At 44.5% G+C, this 16,509-nt stretch overlaps 1 protein-coding gene across 4 annotated transcripts in view; it reads left to right on the top strand.

The window, feature by feature from the left end:
- The first annotated feature begins 1,200 nt into the window (after nt 1-1,200).
- The window catches only part of LOC147021855 (ETS translocation variant 1-like), a 38,061-nt gene continuing 22,752 nt past the window's right edge, over nt 1,201-16,509 (top strand). The window contains exons 1-8 of one of the 4 annotated variants that reach the window (XM_085892272.1): nt 1,201-1,384; nt 1,890-1,970; nt 2,264-2,360; nt 2,487-2,534; nt 3,214-3,267; nt 7,802-7,922; nt 8,317-8,535; nt 9,906-10,174. In XM_085892272.1, the coding sequence (XP_085748398.1) occupies nt 1,926-1,970; nt 2,264-2,360; nt 2,487-2,534; nt 3,214-3,267; nt 7,802-7,922; nt 8,317-8,535; nt 9,906-10,174 (853 nt within the window). In that variant the 5' untranslated portion in view covers nt 1,201-1,384; nt 1,890-1,925. Of the gene's footprint in view, nt 1,385-1,494; nt 1,515-1,535; nt 1,664-1,889; nt 1,971-2,263; nt 2,361-2,486; nt 2,535-3,213; nt 3,268-7,801; nt 7,923-8,316; nt 8,536-9,905; nt 10,175-16,509 lie in introns of those variants that run through there. The other 3 variants (XM_085892273.1, XM_085892271.1, XM_085892270.1) reach the window with 3 other exon arrangements.

Genomic DNA, 16,509 nt, shown 5'->3' with positions numbered 1-16,509 from the left:
GGCACTCACAAATACATTTTCCTTACAATTTTTTTCATGAAATATGTGGAGGCTTCCTGGTTGTGGAGGCCCCTGGGCAACTGCCCAGCTTGCCCATGCCTAAATCCAGCCCTGGATCTTCAGGTGCTCATAGAATGGCTGGCCAAATCTTCTTCTTGCGTATGGCAGCTTAGCTGCCAAGGTAGCTATCATTTCTTGGAAGCACGACTGGGTCGCTGATGCAGTGCCCCTCTACCAATACACACTGGTACTCATTTCGCAGACCTCGGAAGGATGACAGTCTGAGTCAACCACCTGGTGTATGAATTCAGCGGCCAACAGAGCTTGAACTCAGGACCCTCGGATCCCAAGCCACCACCCTAACCACTAGGCCAACACCAGGCTGAGGGCTAAATGCTTATCCACGACTACTGTTGGGAACGCAACCGCAAACAGCCCAGCGTATTGCTGATCTGAACCTGTTTGGACAGCGCAACGAATACATAAAGTGCAGGGACCATACCGGATCTATAGTTTAACATTAAATGGAACAAATTCAACTTCACACAGTATGTGCAGGATGGCTACGAGGTATCCACTCTCGCCTCGAAGCTCTCTAGACTGGGTTCGAGTCCCGACCTAGCTGTAGACTGTCAAGCAGCGTGATAGGCGTTAAACTGGATAGTGATACCTCTCTGGATGTCCCGTCCCTTGGATAGGCGTTAAACTGTGTCCCTTCTGCTGGAATTAGTTGATCGATTTTGAAGATCCCACGGTGTCCTTTGCAAAGACAAATTAATTTAAAATTCCTGCTATAGCTATTGCCGGGAAGGCAATGGCAAACCACCCAGTGTCGGCCTTGGCAACAAAACTGTTTTGGCAGGACTGAAAGAATACAAATAGTATGCACAAGCGCACAACATCGCTTTTACAGAACCCCTCGGGCGCTGCGTCGCTCACACGAGCTGAACCAACAACATATTTATCAATGACGTTCAGTCAGGCCCCCACCCCTTACTTTTTGTGAATGAATCGGATCAGTTGTACCAAGGAGTCTTGAAACCGATTGGCCGAATCATTACACTGACCAACGTCACACCAATCACCGATCATCGGCGGAAAGTGACGCCTTCAAAGTGTTGTCGGACGTTTTAAATGGGCTGCGCCGGTCACGTGACGCCTTGCGGAGGCGGGGTCATGAACGCAGCCAATGGGAATGCGGCTGTGCATCATCCTGGAGCGCGGGTCTCGGTGGGGTGGTTTTTGGGGGGGCGCTCAGAGCTAACGTTTCTGAACTATTTAGTTTACTCCGTTTTCGCCGCCCTTCGCTCTTTTTCCTGCATTGACGTCGCCTCAGTGCGAGTGCGCGACCGAGGAGCTGACGCATCGCGCTTTTCCCGGCAAGGTACGTGCAAGGCGAGCACACACCTCGCACACCCAGAGCGTCGCATGCTGTTGAAAGAGCTCCCTTCCCCGCCGGACCGAGCAGCGCGGCTCTGCTCGGATTTCAGGACGTGGTCAGGGCTGAAGGCGCCGTAAGATTTCACAAATGGCGTCGTCGTTCTACCCAATGTTACGGCTCTCGATGTCCCGTGTTGATCTCCGAGGCGATCCGACAAGAGGCAGCCCGTGAATGACAGACCGAGCCCTGGGGCGCGGTGCTGATTGTGGAGTCATTGTGAATGTATTTTATTTATTTATTTATTTATTTGTTTTTTTTTTTGTGAATGGAGCTCGTTGCGTCAGCGTCAGGTTCATTCACGCGCGCGCGACCATTCATAATAAAATATATCACCGACGGGTTTAAAACGGGTATTCGACTCGTGTACGTTCTTGATTCCAATGCGCACGTACTTATTGTCGCGCCGTGTCGATGAGCCGATGGCATACGAAGCTCCCATGTTCCGCAGGGCTCCAGCCGGCCAGCCCACGCCGGAGAGGACACGATGGATGGTTATTATGATCAAGAAGTGCCTTACGTGGCAGTCGTGGTAAGTGTGCTAAGTGTGCTTTGTGCGCCGATGAATAAGAATGTACATTTAGGTCTTGGTTAAATTTATTTACTCCGCAAGAGCGAGGTGACGGAGTAAAAAGGGCAGCGAACTGACAGTTGGACGCAATAACCAAGGAAATGAATGACGGTAAAAGAGGGCAGAGGAGGGGGTGAAACGCTGTAAACTACAAGTGATGGGGTTAACGAGGTAGAAAAGATGAGTCGATTCCCAAGTCAATATTGATGTCCCCATTCCCCTGGTTCCGCATCATGATTCCTCCCCGGTTCTAGATTCCAGAACCCGCCTTGCAAGAGCGGTCATCGCTGTCGGAGCGCAAGAAGATGTTTGTAGATTCAGGACACAGCGATTTGGCACACGACTCCGAAGGTTGGCATGATATATTGACTACGCTCTCGGTAGATGTACACAACCCTTCATAAAGGTTGGCCTACTAACGAAGCCAAGTGCTCTGTGCCCCTCATGCTGCTTTCCGTTTATTTTCTTTGTACTCAGAACTTTTCCAAGATCTGAGGCTCCTGCAAGAAGCTTGGCTCGCCGAAGGTGGGCGTTTGTCTTTCTGACATTGACTGGATTTTTTCGAACGTTTCTGCTGCGAACACACCAACCATCTGTTAATTAAATCTCCTCACAGTTTGTCATTTATTTTATCTGCATCTTGCATCACCAGGCCCTTAAATTGGGTGTTTCAATATGTGCTGCCCCTTTGGGTTGTTGTCTTCATTCTTTTGGTCTGACTCCAATGAGTGATGAGAAAATGAGTTAATAAAATCTCAATGGCTCGTGATTTATTATTTGTTTTTCTCAGTTTGTTCAGATTACAATGGAAATGTTTCATGAGCCCAGTCGTACTTCAAGTTTTGAATTTGAAATGTTGTTTCATGAGTGATGAGAAAAAACAAACAAACAAAAAAAACACCTTTATTACAATACCGTGATATTTTGGTTCCTAGACTTTTCCCACATGAAGCAATGTCGTGTTTGCTTGTTTTAAAGCTGTTGTGCAGTTTTATTAATCGATGCAAAACTAATAATAATAATAATAATAATAATGTATTTGCACAGAGAGGGGAGGGATTGAACTGATTCAGTAATTTTGCACTTGGTGGTTAGGATTTTTTTTTCTCCGAGTCGGTACGTACGTGGGGTGGGTGGGATGTGGGGCTCGTGCTGGCATGACACACAGCAATGTCACAGGGCTGTTCTTTCCCTCATTTTGCAGCCAAAGTCCCAGATGAAGACGAGCAGTTTGTGCCTGATTTCCAAGCTGAGAACTGTAAGTGTGGATATTTGTTGTTTTGCCTGAATTATATTATATTATATTCCCCATGTCTTGTCGTCACATTCTCCTCAGTGATACAATCTATGTTGTTGGTAGTTTGATTTTTCTCCATATCCGCCATTTTGTCTTGTGTATATCTGGGACATGAATGCGTGTGAAAGTGAGGCGTGTGTGTCGTCACACGAGCATGATTGTTGGATACAGTTTGGCTTTGTCAAAGCATTCCAAGAAGCCTCCTTGTAAGTGTAATTGAATGCAACCAGTTTATTTCAGAGGACAACACAAATGGTATTCTGATCTACTTTTATTCAGTTTGTCATTCATTTTGATCCCAAAATGTCACTCAACATTGGTCATGCTGTAAAGAAGTGAAATGTGCTCCTTCTACCTGTATTTCCTTTAGGAATGCTTTTAATGAATGGAGTTTCAGTTTTGATGCTGTTTAAAACCGACCCCATTCCTGACCATTTTGTCAGGCAGTGTTCATGCCATTGCACGAGCAAGGGCCTCCCCCCCCTCCAACTCTGTCTTTGCTGCCAGCAGGGCTGTGAATGAACTCATTGTAACACGAGTACCTCAGCTCAATTCACTGCGGGGCTTGAAACTCACAACTCTTAGAACCCATTCATAAACCGGGTTTTCAGCCTGCTGTAGGCGCCACACATATGATGCTCTTATTCCTGGTACTGGCAAAAGAGTAAGAAAGTTGTTTTAACTTTTGTGTAGGCCACACGTTGTTTGTATCCACGGATGCTCATTTTTATTATTCCATTATTATTATTATTACTATTATTATTATTATTATTATCATTATTATTGCTCAACAGCCAGCAATTTGATGGGCTCTGGGAATACTGTAACAGTGTTCTTTCTAGTGTGATTGTGCTACAGGGTTAATGACCCATGGCGATGTGTTTCCATTTCCTTGGCTGCAAAACAGTCCCAGAGTGCCAGAGATGGTTACAATGACAGCAGCTTTATTGGGTACTTGGTTTGTTTGATTGTGTCGTTTTAATTTTCTCTATCTTCACTTAAATCACATTGAAGTTATTTCATGAAGGTGATGCTAATGTGCCCCACGTGCACATGCTGACCTTGAAAGTGCTGCAAAAAATATTCTCCCCAATCCCACCCTCCCCCTTGATGTTTTGCCTAAATATACAACTCGAAGACTAACTTTCATTTATGGTTTACTTTGACCCTGAAAGGATATGTATCGGACGACAAAAGCAACTCGTGTTTACCCAAGGCCCTTGCTCTGATGAAGGGTTAACGCCCGAAATGTCGGCTTTATTTTGCTTGCCAATGTGGTTATCATGCATTGTTTTCCCATCTATTAGTTGAGAAAATCTATTCAAATTGTCTGTCAATGAAGGCCAGCCTTGATGGTGCTGAGTGTTCCTCCTTCATCTTCACATTTTAATTGTTGCGAACACAGATCTATCTACATCTGACCCAAATTTGCTCATGTTGACCTGAAGTCCTCACTTGTAATTATTTCCAATTGCCATTTGCTTTTTGTGGCCTCCAGAGACAATTTTTTAGTCCATTTTTCTGGTCTCTATCACGTATCATGATTTCTAATTATATTGATAGATTAAACTGTTGTATAAAAATGATATCTATTTCCTGCAAGGCTTTGACCTTCTTTCCTGGCCAATGCAAAAGACTGACAAATTGTATGCTTTCTCTTCAAACGGTTCTGCACCAGCTCTGTTACGATGAGACCACGAAGCATTCCCGTCACTGTAACTTAATGAGTGCTCGTAATGGCCGCACGCACTACAGCGCCGCGCGGGAGCGTGGGATGCCTGGTGTTTCAGGACTGGCTTATCTGGGGCCTGTCTGTCGTGGCCTTGTTAACGGCTGATGTAAGGCGTTTGCTGTCGTGCATGCATTTTGAGCACTTTGTCGTTCTGAACTGCAAGAAAAATATTAATTACAGTGAGCCTTTTTATAACTCGGATTATGGAATAATCTTATTAATTCTTTTTCATGATGCTTGCTGGCATAATGAAACAGGAACCTGTTCAGAGTTTTTAGAAGTTGGCACTTGATTTATTTAAAACTACTGTAATTGGAGCTTGTGTTTCATCTCGGAGATTTTCGGAGCATGTCTGTAAGAAGTGATTAAGGCATGATGGCTTAGTGAAGCTTGCACAGTTGTATCTTTTCTCGTAAGCTGTAATTGAGTATTACTTTTTACAACTCTTAAGTGCAGGTCAGCAGGGCAGAAGCATATGGAGTGTGTGGAGCTTAACTTGAGTTGGATCTAAAACATTTGTACCAGAAGTGAAACAATACTGGCCTTTAGATCAAATTGGTAAGCTTGTGCAGTTTCTACTGCTAATAATGTGGGTTTGTTTGCAATTTGTATTTCAATTCTGAATGCGTGAGCACGGCTTGTCGCGGCCATGAATTTGAATATAATCGGGCATGATGTGCTTTCAATGGCGGATAGTGATTTGTGTATGTAGTGGTTTGGTGCTCATGTCATCAAGTTTTGAATGAGTGCTTGTGTTGAAAGCTAAAATTGCTTCCTGTAGTGTTGTCCCAGTCTGTGATGACATTGGCGGTCTGGTTGCCAGTTGTGCGTTCGCGTTTGAGGACCGTGTCGATCAAAGGCCCATCGCGGTCAGCGTTCTCCTCTTCAAAAGTACTTTCATTCACTGTTCCTTTAATGCCCACCGCTTTGTAGAGCTCAGGATTGCAGTTTGCTGTGCCATGGTGGCTTTGAGAAGGCGTGTTTGTTTGCTGCGCATGTGGCTGTTTCATCGCTGTTTGAAAACCAGCAATCAGCCAAGTCTGAACACTCACAAACACTATAATACCAGTTTATCCATTCCATTCTTTACCCATTTCAATACATTTTCATTATCTATTAATATCTTGTCGATTCAGATTCAAAATTTGACTTGCTTTGAACCATTAGCTGTTATATTGGAAATAAGTCGATTACTGGAATGAAAATAATAGCTGTATTTGATCCTTATTCCAAATCATTTCTCCCCCTACTCATTGCTGTTGATATATATTGATTATTATTTCCTTTGCTTTTATTTTGATCATCACTTTTTTCATTGATCATCACTTGGTTTTTAGTTTATTCATTTATTTTAATTGCAATGGTCATGGTTCTCGATGCTTATGTACAAACAAAATTATGGTGGTGGTTGTTAAAAAAATATATGTAATATGTTGGCAACCATCGTGCATAATGGATGGCCCGAATGACCACCTCCTGCATCGAAGTTCCGTAGAAGGGAAATCGTATTATTTATATCATTATAATTTATTGGTGTAATTTAGTTGTTTCTTTTGTTTTAACCTTTATTGGTTTCGAACTGCACAACTTGGTTTCTTCTGGTTTAATTGATATAGTGGTGGTATAAATGATCATCGAGTCGTAATAATGCTACCATTTATCATTATCATAATTAAGCGGCAAGCAAATTATGAAAAGTTTAAACAAAACTGGCTCATTTTACATCGTGTTCTTAACTTCACACAGTTCTCGATGATATTACATGTTCATGACGTAATATTCTTGGGGGGGCCATGCTTGCGGTAATTGTGCTGTTGTTCTGTGTGGATAATATGGCTTTGCTTGGTGTCACCGATAAAATGTAATGTGGCTTCAGATGGTTCAAAAACAATTATAAGCATCCGTTCGATCGACTGGACAAGTATGGAAAGTCTTTGAAATGAGTCTGATCTCTCCTCCGGTGTTGAAATGTATTGGTTCTTTGGCCTACATTTTGAAGGCAGTCCTTTTGAATTGCTTATTAGTATCCCACTGAAAAAGGATTTTTGCAGCCATTTGGCAGTGCTTTTGCCAACCCTCGAGACACAGATGACATTTCCCAGCTGGAAAATCTCGAGCAAAAACAAACCATTTTATTGCAATGAATGCATACGAGCTGACTATATATCATTTAAAGAATTTGCAAAGTATTTCTGCGTAATTATGTAGAAATTGATTGCAAACAGACAAAAGTCGTATTTCAAGCTCGATAATTTTAGGCCGTTAAAAGTCGAAATTTATTATTTTATTTCAAGTCTGATAACTCTATTTGCTCGACATTCTTCCCTCTTCATCCAAGGCATCTGTAAGGGTATGTCGGCCTGCCTTCCATATGCAGACAGCTTAGTTTGTGAAAAGTTAACTTCATGACGGTACGGAATGGCACGTTTATAAACATGTTGCTGTTTACCTTGTTGGTCCCATAAATGAGACCATAGATAGGTTGGTCTTCTATGCAATCAGAGAATAATTTTTTTTTTTAATCTATTTATTTATTTATTTATTTAATGATAGGTTAGTGACTTTTATTTTTGTAAATTCAAGATCTGGGCGAATAAGTTTTTATTTATGTCTGCCTTCGTCTTTGTTCAGATTATCATCTATAGCATATTCGAATAAAACTAAGACCTACTTTGGCGTAGTTTTCGGATATGCTTTGGAATTGGGAATAAGTGACAATATTTGTGAAAGAATGACGAGGTGTCTCCGTCTTGTGATTTGCAGCGGATTTCTATGTCCCAGTCAAGGTCAAGAAAGAGGGTGACTGTGAAGGTGCCATTAGAGCCTGCAATCACAGCAGCCCCCAGAGCCTGTCTTACAGTGAGCCCTGCCTCTATAGCCCTAGGTAGGCCAACACTACGAGGTAGTTCAAAAAGTAATTGGAATGGGATACTTGCAATAGTTCAAGAAATGCTAATCTTCTTTATTTTTCGATATAAAAGTATCCGAATTGGCAAAAGATTAAGAAAAACAAATGCTTATATATGTCTCATTTTATAACAAACTTCTCTCATGCTTGCACGACAATATATCTCAGTTAGTGACGTTATTGTTGCTTCCATATGTAAATGGTCCATATTAATTTTGTGGTTGTTTGGTCGTTCTGGTTGTTTTGCGTTTGTTCAGATTTTTCGAGCCATAAAGTAAATCGTTTTCGGTGAGACATATTCAACCGTTCTGCTTCCATTGTGACTCTTCTTGCAAAGCGTCATTGAAGTGAACATTGTTTCCTCCACCAGCGCCTACCAGCAGGGTGTTGCTGACAATCTCGGTGGTGACTGTGGAACATCCTGCTCTCCATTAACCCACCATCAACAGCCCAATACCATCTGTTCAGCTCTTGGGCCGCTGCATTCTGCCCCCAGTCCCATAGCAGGGCAGCCAAGTCCCAGGCCTGTCTCTCAACCCTTTGGCACAGTCCTACCACATGCTGAGAATGCGTTCTTTCAGGACAGACGGTATGTACTTGTGCCCTCATTGCACAAGTTCTAATGCTTCCTTTTCATATGCTATACTTCATCTTTTCCCTGTGATGCACATTGTTCTGGCTTCATTCCTCCACATTGAACTCTCAATCCTCCTACTCCCCTCCCCCTCCCATGAAACCCTACCTACATTTTTGTTTGTTTGACATACTCTTTTGAGGGGGTGTGGGATGAAACAAATACGATTGCTTCTTTGGTATTGACCTTTATTCTGCTTTGCTGTCCTGCCTTTGAGCGCTGTGCAACTTAATTTTTCATCCACTGCTTCTATACAGTTTTAAAATTATTCGAGATAAACCCAATATTTTGATTTTGTAACTGCACCTTTAAAGACTGTTTCTGGGTGAAGATGTCACTGATAGGTAAACCTTGGGTGGTGGCGATGGTGGATTCCCCGTCTAATTTGTCAGCATTGTGGAACTCGTGACAAGTCATGAATGGTTAAGAATCTACACTGGAGAGGTCGCCATTCCAACCCAGGGTGCAGAAATCTGCACCCCGAGTAGCAATTTAAATTTAGGACTACTCAACATGGATTTACCTGCTGTACCACCAAACTGCTCAATCTAGGACCATTATGGCATTTAACTTGATGAACAAGAAGTTTTTTTGGTGGGGGGGGGGCATAGAGGGGTTGACAGACTATGCCAATACAGTAATGTTGAAATTTCCTCCTCTCCAGGGATGCCAACCGATGGGGTTTTTTTCCGTGCTCGCTTCGTTTAAATGTTCAGCGTCAAGCAGGGAAGCAGCATGTATCATTTTTAGTTTTTGGTATAACTTGGCCGGGATTCCAACCTTCCATCTGCCAGACTCGTAGTGGATGCTCTAACCATTATGCCACCAGGTTATTTCAATAGTTATGCAAATCTATAAGGTTTTCATGCTGTGATGTACTTGTATTATTTTCATTCACAGTGGAAGCACATATAATATCGTCATAATGTCTTGTACTTTTCTGGATTATTTACATTATTTGATGAAATGCTTGTATCTTGTATTGGTTTTTGTTGGTGGTTTTGGTGACAGATCAACTTGGAACCATTTTTGTTTATATATTCAGGAATGCAAAATATGTATCATAATGTTAACTGTGCAAGTATCTCTTATATCTCATTCAATATGAGAATCTATTGACTTGCGTTGTTCCAGCCTAGTTGTGGCACAAATGAACAAATTTGTGCCACAGCAATGCTGTCATTCCTGGTCCATAAGGCTCCATCATATGATTTGTAAACTGTTGCCCTTTGATGTATCCCTTTGGCATGGAGCAGTGGTAAAGAGAGCATTGTTTTATTCCTGTTGTGCCTTTCATCCAATTGATTTTGGTTTCTGTCTTACAGGTTCCAGCGGCATATAACACAGCCCTGTTCAGCCTATTCTTTGGGACAGCCTCGTGAGCCCCGATCACCTTTTAACCGCCAGGTGTCTGAGCCTCTTCCCGGCTCGTTTCCCTCTCCAGTAACCTTCAAGCAGGAGTTTCACGATCCGAGCTACGTGGCAGGAGTTCAGCATCACCCGATGCTCGTCGGTTCCGGCTCACCTATGTCACCGATGCAGATTCCATCTCTTTGCATCAAGCAGGAGAGGAATGATTGCTCGTACAACATCGGTGAGATTTTTGCCCTGCATTCCTTGCTCGTTGTGGTATTGATGTTTTATTATTGAGCAAGTCGCCTTCAGTTTTGATCTCAAAATCTTTCTTCACTTTGTTTTCTATTGTTGGCCAGTATTGACATGTGATGCATGTTTGTTTTGGACCAGGTGATTATTACAAAAAAAGGTATTTGTGGCCTGGTCATGTGGTTGTCATTTTCCAAAGGGATCTGTCATAACAGTCCGTAATGCAGTGCAGACTAACACTGTTGGATACAAGCTGCTTGGTGTAATTGTATCAGAAACGATTTGAATCCCTCTCATCATTCGTCTGGGTGTTTGTTTCATTGCATTTCATTGTTAATGCATGATGTTCGATGTTGGTGACACCCCAATCACTCATCTTCAGCTGGACGCAAAGATCTTGGGGATAATGAAACACCAATTTCTTGTTTCCTGGTGGATTCTTAATGCAATTTATTACCTCCGCCACCGAAGGTGAAAGAGGTTGTGTTTTCACCCCTTTCTGTCTTTGTTTGTTTGTTTGTCTCTGTGCAGGATATTTCAATAATGCATTGATTGGGCCCCGTATGTTCTCGTGGATCAGGTATTACGTGGCGGAGGTATGCGCTCTTTCGAGTGCCCTTCTAGTTCAAACTGTTTTGTCAATGCGTGTAAATGCTTTGGAGGTTTATGTACCCATTATTATTAATATTAACACCTGCATTGTTTAATCGTCCCTTGCCAAGAATAGTGGATGCAAAAACTAGACGGTTGTTTAAGAAGATTCTACGTGTTGGAAAGTGCTGATTTGCATGTGTGACTTTGTCCACATAACGTGTTTGTGTAACCCACTGAGTACATAATAGTTTTACTATCTCGTAAAAATTTGCATTTTTGGATATGGATCGCTGCACCCTCACGATCGTAATATTTTGCTCAAATTCATTGTTAACATAACCCAGTAGCTGTTCGTATTATGCATTGAAGTTTACCCATTGTAATGTTGTTATAAAGTTGATTTTTATCGTGAAATTGGACTCTTCGTGTAAAGTTGATGTTGTAATTTTTGTTCCTTCATCGAACATACTCCTCGTGCTCATGTCTGTCCTTGTGCAAAGTGCCTGCATGCTTGCACTGTGTCCTGCATCTGTGCAGTCGTGGAAAGGGGGTGTTTGTCCTGTCACACAGTGTTCCTGTCAACTTGCTCATTCTTCAAAATAATGTTTTCTGCCCCACAAGCCAAACAGCTCTGCATTCGTACTGCTTCCCACATCAAGGGCCGCCCCCTCCACCCCGACCTCTTCTAAAAAAAACATATACCTTTTTCTATTTTCTTCCGTTTTCTTACTTCTTTCCCATGTGTGACTTCTCTTTGCGCTTTTGTTTTGCAGTTCTTTCCCATTTAAGTTGCACATTTTTACTTTTGATCACATCCTGTTTATTTTCATGTGATGTGTCAGTGTGTGTTTATTCCAGTGGGGCATTTTGCATCCTGTTTTAATCACAATGATGTTGTGTGTGGTAATTTGATCTGGAACTGAATTGTGGAAGACATAATCTGCTGCTTGTGGTTGAGATTGCCAATTTTGATGGCATTTGCAAAATAATTGGGGAAAAGGGGGGGGGGGGGTCAGATAAGGTATGCGCGGAGCAGCGTGTCACTGCGTCCACTTTCCGCCGGTACTCCAGGGGCCTCCGCCTGGCCATCCCCCATCTCCTTGAGATGCTGATCAACTTGCTGCAACCACAAGGCATGTGGTCGGCCCATTGGCCTCCCCCACTCAGGGGAAGGGGGGGTTTAAATGAGGAAATTAAAACTGATATTAAGAGATTTGAGGGTGGGAAAGTGTGTGAGGAAAGGATGACCACCTTTCCTCAAACTCATTTCCTTCAGAACATTTTCTCTCCAGACCTCAACAGTCCTCTCCTCCAGTTCTCCTCAGACCAACCCCCCTACCAACTGCCTGATTAGGCTCCTCCCTCTCCTCTCTCGTAGCAACGCTCCGTCCCTTTGAGGAGATCCATAGCTTCGCCCCCTGGGAGGTGACAAACGCTCCTCCCCTTGCTCTCATGCCGAGTCTCCTGGCACCCCCCCCCCAAGTAGTGTTTGACATGGAAATTATACACGCACTTTCCTTAACTAATTGATACCATGCAACACTCCCTGTATAGTGTGTGGTGCACATGCGAACAAGACAATTCTTCAGCTGATATTTCCTTACTTTGACATCGAGATGGCAAACTTAATCGTACATGGACCATGCTACTCTATACATTCCTATCTGCTCTATGGTAATATCTAACCCCCCACCCACAGAAATGTAACACAGCCCCCTTCCCCCCCAAAAAAAACCCCACAGCTCCTGCAAGATTTACTGCAGGGGCAACAGCCCCAGCCTTCACTCTTGCAGACTCGCATCTAATTAACCTGAACAAAATAAATCAGGAGGGCTGTGGGAAGCAAGCCGTAGCTAACTCACCTTACCCATTAGTTTCAAGGAAAATTCAAAAATTTACACTTTTTATATGTTCAGTCGTCTTCCCTCTTGACTCCTCGCTCTGATATCCTGGGGTGGGGAGAGAATTGGCTGGCTAAAACACAAACAGGCCTACCTTTAATGACTTTCAGTTTACCAATCAAACCGCACACTCCCTGACCACGTCCCCCAGTGGATGTTACCTGCTCCAGCTGTCAGTTGAGCCCAAACACCCAATTTAGCAACTACCTAGCCAATATCATGGGCTACCTGTCCTTCATAGCATATATCAAGTCGCATGGGACTGAGTAGAATATTCCCACATTCATACACCATCCCCTCAGTCACAACAACAACAACAACAACCATCATCAAATTCTCTGCAACGCCATGGCTTCGTCTTTAAAAAAACTGCAGGTGTGGCCCTCAACTCGACAGTGAGGAGGTCCGAAACTGTGACGGTGGAGGAGTAGCAGTGTGTGCGTGCCCACAGGACAAAGTCCCAAATTGAGGGAAACCATGGACTCCCCATCCTTGCCCCCCCTCGCCCCCCACCCGCACCACAACAGCTCCTTTTTCTACACAACCCTGCTGGAGGGGATTACCCATTGCCCTTCTGCAGCTTTCCATGGTTTTCAGTAGTCCTCTGTCCCATGGCCGACCTAACCGACCCTCCACCCTGCGGGTTTCCCATACCCAGTCACATGTTGGGTTACCGGAGATAGGGCAAAGCGGAGCTTCACATCCCTCACTCTCCCTGAGAGCCTGATCTACTGTACCTGCAAACATACACCACTTCCCCACCCAAAAACCTGACGTGCAATGATTCCTCCCCAGTTGCCATACAATTTCCAACAGCTGCAATACACTCTATGGTGCACCGAACTGCGTCCACACAAATAATCACATACAATCAAACAAAACACAATTCTGAATTTGCAAGACACACATTTTAATCCTTTCTACCCAATCCCCATGCTTGGCTCTCATGTACACTCTTGCCGTCACCCATACCAATTCCCCAACTCACCTGCATACCCACAATAGCAAAACCTGGCAAGTCCTGACAATCGGGAAAGGGTAAATTCATTAAATCCAAATTACCACCAGAGAGCACATTAAATACCAGCAGTGCCTGTTGCTGCCAATTAAAACCCAGGGCTGTCTTCCCAAAGTGAAAGCCCATAAATCATAGTGGACCATCTATGGAAGGTTATACAGGCCTCTCCGGGCCTTTCCCAAACACTCCATAGCGTCCCACAGATGCTCCAGTGTTGTCAGGTGGGCTGTACTCATACCCAGTCCATGAAGATCGACCCACGTCCATAGACCAGCACAGCATGGCAGGTTGCCACATGCTGGCTGTCCCAGAGCCTCAATGAGAGGGTCAGGCTGCATGTGTGGCCGGTCACTTAATCAGGCTCTCACTGACCCTGAGTGGTGCCGCCACCAAAGCGCAACCTGCACACTCCCCCCTCTTGGTCCTCATGGTGCACCAGAGGTCTCACTGACCCCACCGGCCCGAGACTCTCGCTCGGATGGCACCCGATGGATGGAGGATGCCACACTCCGCCACATTGCCCGTGGGGCCCGGGTTGTGCCACAGCACTCGTGGTCAGACCCCACGTCCAAATTTTGCCAGTGTAGCTCCCCAACTGCCTGGCCCAACCCAATCGCCAAAGGGGGCAATTTCCCACAAGGCCAACCCCCTTAACCTCCCTTTGTCCAAATCCTGCAGCCTTGATACCAACTCCCAAGAAAGCTGCTTTAAAATAATTTCCCATTTAAATTTTAAATTAAAATTCCTGGCCTCGTATTTCCAAACACAGCTGCACTCTATAACTCTGACCCTGTTATTGGGCTTTTTTGCCCCCCCCCCTCCTTCAGCTGCTGCTGGCATTGAGTCTCCTGCTCCTCCCACTTTTCTCCTTTTTCATGAGTCGCCAGCTGCTCATGATTCACAGCTCCTCCAGGACATGAACAAGCACGTGCATCAACAAATTCCAATTGGTGCTCCAACTGACACAGGCCCATATTGGCCTGTGTCTTTCTCAATGCCCTACCGTTAAACTTCTTTCTTACCCGCTTCCGCATGGCAGCCAAAACACACCCTGCATGCCGCGGAGTGACAACTCCAGGCACTGAGTCGACCCCGACAGGGTCCATCACGAGCACCCCGGAAACCGATACATCCTCCGCCGACACCAGCTCACATCCGACGATGGAATCAGCCTCGCTCTCCAGGGCAAGCTTGAACCCGCACACCAGCGGTCTGGCCTCGCTCCCACCATGAGCAGGCTTGCCCACTGCTCCACACGTCACAGGCTCAGACACCTGGCTCGCCAGCTCAGGTTCGGACGCCTGCACAAACCTCGGAGCCGGTGCCACGTCGCACCCTGACGGTCCCCGGAGCGCCATAAGAACCCCTGCCAGGTCGAACCATGCACCCAGGAGTGCCATACTGCAAACCCCCGAGGTAGCCTCGCACACCATGGAGCCTAACTCCTCAAACCTGCACGTCACATGGACAGTCTCTTTCCACTGGAACAAATCGACATTCACAACGGCGTGATGTTCTTCCAGGCCATTATTATTTATCAAACATGTTCCCTCCTGTGTCCCCAAAGTTAAACCAACCTACCATTCCATTTTTAATCCATGCCCCTCGGCCCTAACTGCACCACTAAAATTTCATTATTTTTATTCATTTCTTCACCCATTTTATTCTTTTTCTCACTATTTTTATTCATTTTTTTCTTCCATTCTATCTCTTCGTTCTTTATTTTCTGTTTTAGTCTCACCTATTTTTTTCACGCAATTTATCCATTCGTTCACTACTTTTATTAATTTGTACCATAAATTGTTCAAACATGGCCTGGATAGACAACGCACCCGCTTCCTGGCTCGATCGCTCAGGAATGAGAGGTTCCGATTCTAACCTCCTCACGAATCTCCAAACCCGGCTCACTCCCTTTCAGCTCGCTGATGGGGATGATGGGACCTGGGATGATGTAATCGCAATGGAGGATGATGGTGAGTTTGGAGGGAAGGAAGGGAATGCATGTAATAAATAATTATGTAAAACGAATCGAAAGAAACTAAGGCACCTCACTCCATTCAATTCGAAATATTGAACAGACTCAGATGGAGGAAAGGGGGGGGGGGAAACAGGGGACTCAGCTCTGGCAGCAGCGGGGACGAGCCAGGTGATGAAGAGTGACGAGGAGGAGACGAAGCACATGGGCAGACAAAACGGGCACAGGGCAAAGAGAGGTGCAGGCAGGCAGGAAGACCTCTTTTCCTCACTCTATTCCCTCAGAACACTTTCTCTCCAGACCTCAACAGTCCTCTTCTCCATTTCTCCTCAGACGCCCCTCCTCCCTCCACCCCCTCTCCCACCCCAGTAGAAGTTGACATAGAAGTTATACACACACTTTCCTTAACCACAATCCCCAACTAATTGTAACCACGCACTACCCCATGTATGGCACACATGCAACCAAGACAATTCGTAAGCTGACGATTCCCCACTTGCACATTAAGATGGTTAACTACTTGTACACAAACGATGTTACTCGATACATTCCTATCTTCTCCATGAGAATATCTAACCCCCCCCCCCCCCACTCATGAACATAATATTATACATCTTGATGTGTGATTATATTACGCACACATATTAATATGATATATTGTACACATTACACACATATTGATATGTCATTATACACATTATACGTGACAAATATGATACACACACGCTAACAGAGGTGGATACTTCAGGACCTTGTAGATCTCCGTTCCATCTCCTGAAACCCATCCAAGTGTGGAGATGGCAGTCAACAACAGCACCTTGCAACCAAACAATATA

The sequence above is a fragment of the Eptatretus burgeri genome, chromosome 8, assembly GCF_056783735.1.
Source record: "Eptatretus burgeri isolate ZD-2024b chromosome 8, Ebu_testis_v1, whole genome shotgun sequence".
Lineage (NCBI taxonomy): Eukaryota > Metazoa > Chordata > Myxini > Myxiniformes > Myxinidae > Eptatretus > Eptatretus burgeri.
This window is presented reverse-complemented; position numbering and strand designations above follow the sequence as displayed.